The 2,500-nt window shown below is 37.3% G+C and overlaps 1 protein-coding gene across 1 annotated transcript in view; it reads right to left on the bottom strand.

The window, feature by feature from the left end:
- Cds (CDP-diacylglycerol synthase) overlaps positions 1-2,500 on the bottom strand; it is a 25,829-nt gene that overhangs the window by 17,457 nt on the left and 5,872 nt on the right. Inside the window, exons 3-5 of the mRNA XM_086550467.1 lie at positions 2,143-2,239; positions 1,641-1,820; positions 1,098-1,457 (exon numbers count right to left, since the gene is read on the bottom strand). Of these exons, the coding sequence (XP_086406593.1) occupies positions 1,098-1,457; positions 1,641-1,820; positions 2,143-2,239 (637 nt within the window). The remainder of the gene's footprint in view (positions 1-1,097; positions 1,458-1,640; positions 1,821-2,142; positions 2,240-2,500) is intronic.

The following is a 2,500-nucleotide window of genomic DNA, read 5'->3' on the forward strand; positions in this document are numbered from 1 at the left end:
CAGACCGAACGAGAGGAGGAAGGTGACTCACACCATGCCCAATGCATACAATGTGACCCTGTGCCAGTATGGATGCCTTTTATTGTGGCACTCACTGTCAAAAGCACAAGTTTCCTTCCTCTTCCCAACCTCTTCATTTTGGATGGTTATAAGTTTCGTGTTTGTTCGTGACAGCACAGAAATACGAAAAAATAAAGTTGTTTTTTTGTCCCCCTAAAACAGTAATACTTCTATCACACTGAGTATAAAGAAAAAAAAAAATGAGTTGATATGGACCCTGAACTACAATTTTAGTCAACTGCAGAATTGATGGAGTCTGTGATATGACAGATATAAATTTCTAAAAATAGTAAAACACACAAAAAAACAAAACACAAAAATGTCTCTAGCTCTACAATGAGTGACTAAAAGGGAGTGGGAAGAATCAAATTATGTTGCAGAAGCTGCCTCGATCATAAATAAAACTCATCCTATAGCCTGTGTAAGCAAATCTATCCCCCGTCGGCAATGGGTTAATTAATAAGGCCAAAGAGTTCACAGAAAATTGAACCTAAAGAAAATAAAAGAGTAATTAATCTAAAGTTTTCAAATCTTGTGTCACCATTGACAAAGAAGAAGTGCAGAACACCTCCAAAATTCTTATGTTTTTAACACTAAATATCACATATTGAAAATGACTATAAAATTATGAATGGATTATGTACAGCACAAGTAACTTGGTGACTTTAGCACAAGAGATTTTCAGGTGCCTCTCAATAGTGGGAGAAAAGCACCACATTACTAGGACCATGACTGACATAGCTTTTATTCCTAGTGAATGAACCTCTACTGTACATCCACCAAAAGTTGGTCTTAAGCAACCATCCTCCTGAACCACTAAATGAGTGAATGATTAATAGCAACAGATGTATTACAGTTAGCTAAACTGTTTTCTGTGTTTTGAAATGTGTCTCTACTGATACAGTTATGCACAACATGAACATTAAAACTTGAAAAGTAACATTAAGAATATTGTCCCAATAAACATGAACGAGGCATTCTCATCTATAGTTACCATTCATAACAATATAAATTACATAAAAGTTGCCCATACTCACCAGCATGCCCATGACAATGGTGGAAAAGCCACCGCCAATGAAGCCTTCCCAGGTCTTCTTTGGGCTTAGCTGAATCAGTGGTGTCTTGCCAAAGAAGAACCCAAACATGTAGGCCATAACATCATTGATGACAATCATGGAGACTGGCACGATGAACCAAATCATGCCATGGAAGATGTTGATGATGATGAGATAGCTCTGGGTCACAACTATCAGCAGGGCCACGTGTGTCCAGGCAAACAGTGAGAACTGGCGCATATAGTATCTTTTCTTGAGGGATAAGACAAACCATACAAAGCCAATGATGTACATGGTGAAGGATGTAAACCGATGATAAACAATCAGCCATCGCATGAAATCCTGTCAATATAGAAAAGGAGAAATAAAGGTCAAGCTAAATGGTGAAGAGAATTAACTGACACTGCACAAATTGTAAACACATTGGAAATTTGAATTGTACATTCTTTTTTGAAGTGAAGACAAGTTCTATTGATTTCAGGTGTACATTTATGCATAACAGCTGCTAATTTTAAATATACTTACACTTTTGGAAAAGATAACACTGAAGTAATCAGCCACTAGTGATTCCCCATAGAAGAAGTAATTGCTGGTTATAAGGAACCACCATGAGAGAGATCTAAACCAGGGAAGACCATGCATGCGGTAAACTGAATATCCGATGTTGATGATCTCCTTGAAGCACCACACTTGCACCAGCAATGTCTGGAAGGAGTTTGAATAAATTTTCCTTAGAGTATGTATTATTTAAGTTTTGATATCATGACAAAAATACAACCAAAGGATTTATATAATCTTTTACTCCTCATACCACACTTTCAACTGTTACCAAGTTGATATGTAGTAGGTAATCTGATTATCTTAAGAATATGTATTTCAGGATGCTTCTTACAGTAATATCTATAGTTATTTTCCTATCTCTCACACAGAAGAAAGTTACTATCTCATGAATTAAAAAAAAAAAAAAAAGTCACACAAGTAAACAGTGAGAGAGAGAAAGAGAGAGAGAAAAAAAACACAAACTTACTGTGAACATAAGAGCCAAAGGTCCGACATAGATGATCACGCAAAAGAGTCCGATCATAAGCCATGTGAAGATGCCACGGATCACCCAATTTCTCCATCTGGTTGCAAATAAATTCAAGCTGTTTAAAAGCACTGCTGAATTTTGCTTCAGTTAGTTATAAAAGTTGTTTCCTATACTAAAAACAGCTTATTATCCCATTCGCGCCCGGCTGATTATTTGCCTAATGCTGCTCCTGCTGTGATGATGACAAGCACACGCAACCTCCACGTGCAAGATCTCTCCCGGCATAATGCCGCACTGCACCTCTCAGAGAGCTCTACATCTGCCCAATTCTAAGGGATGATGAGTAGCACTTTTT

Source organism: Penaeus japonicus, unplaced genomic scaffold (assembly GCF_977035675.1).
Source record: "Penaeus japonicus unplaced genomic scaffold, GWHDUDI00000001_assembly GWHDUDI00000023, whole genome shotgun sequence".
Taxonomy (NCBI): Eukaryota; Metazoa; Arthropoda; class Malacostraca; order Decapoda; family Penaeidae; genus Penaeus; species Penaeus japonicus.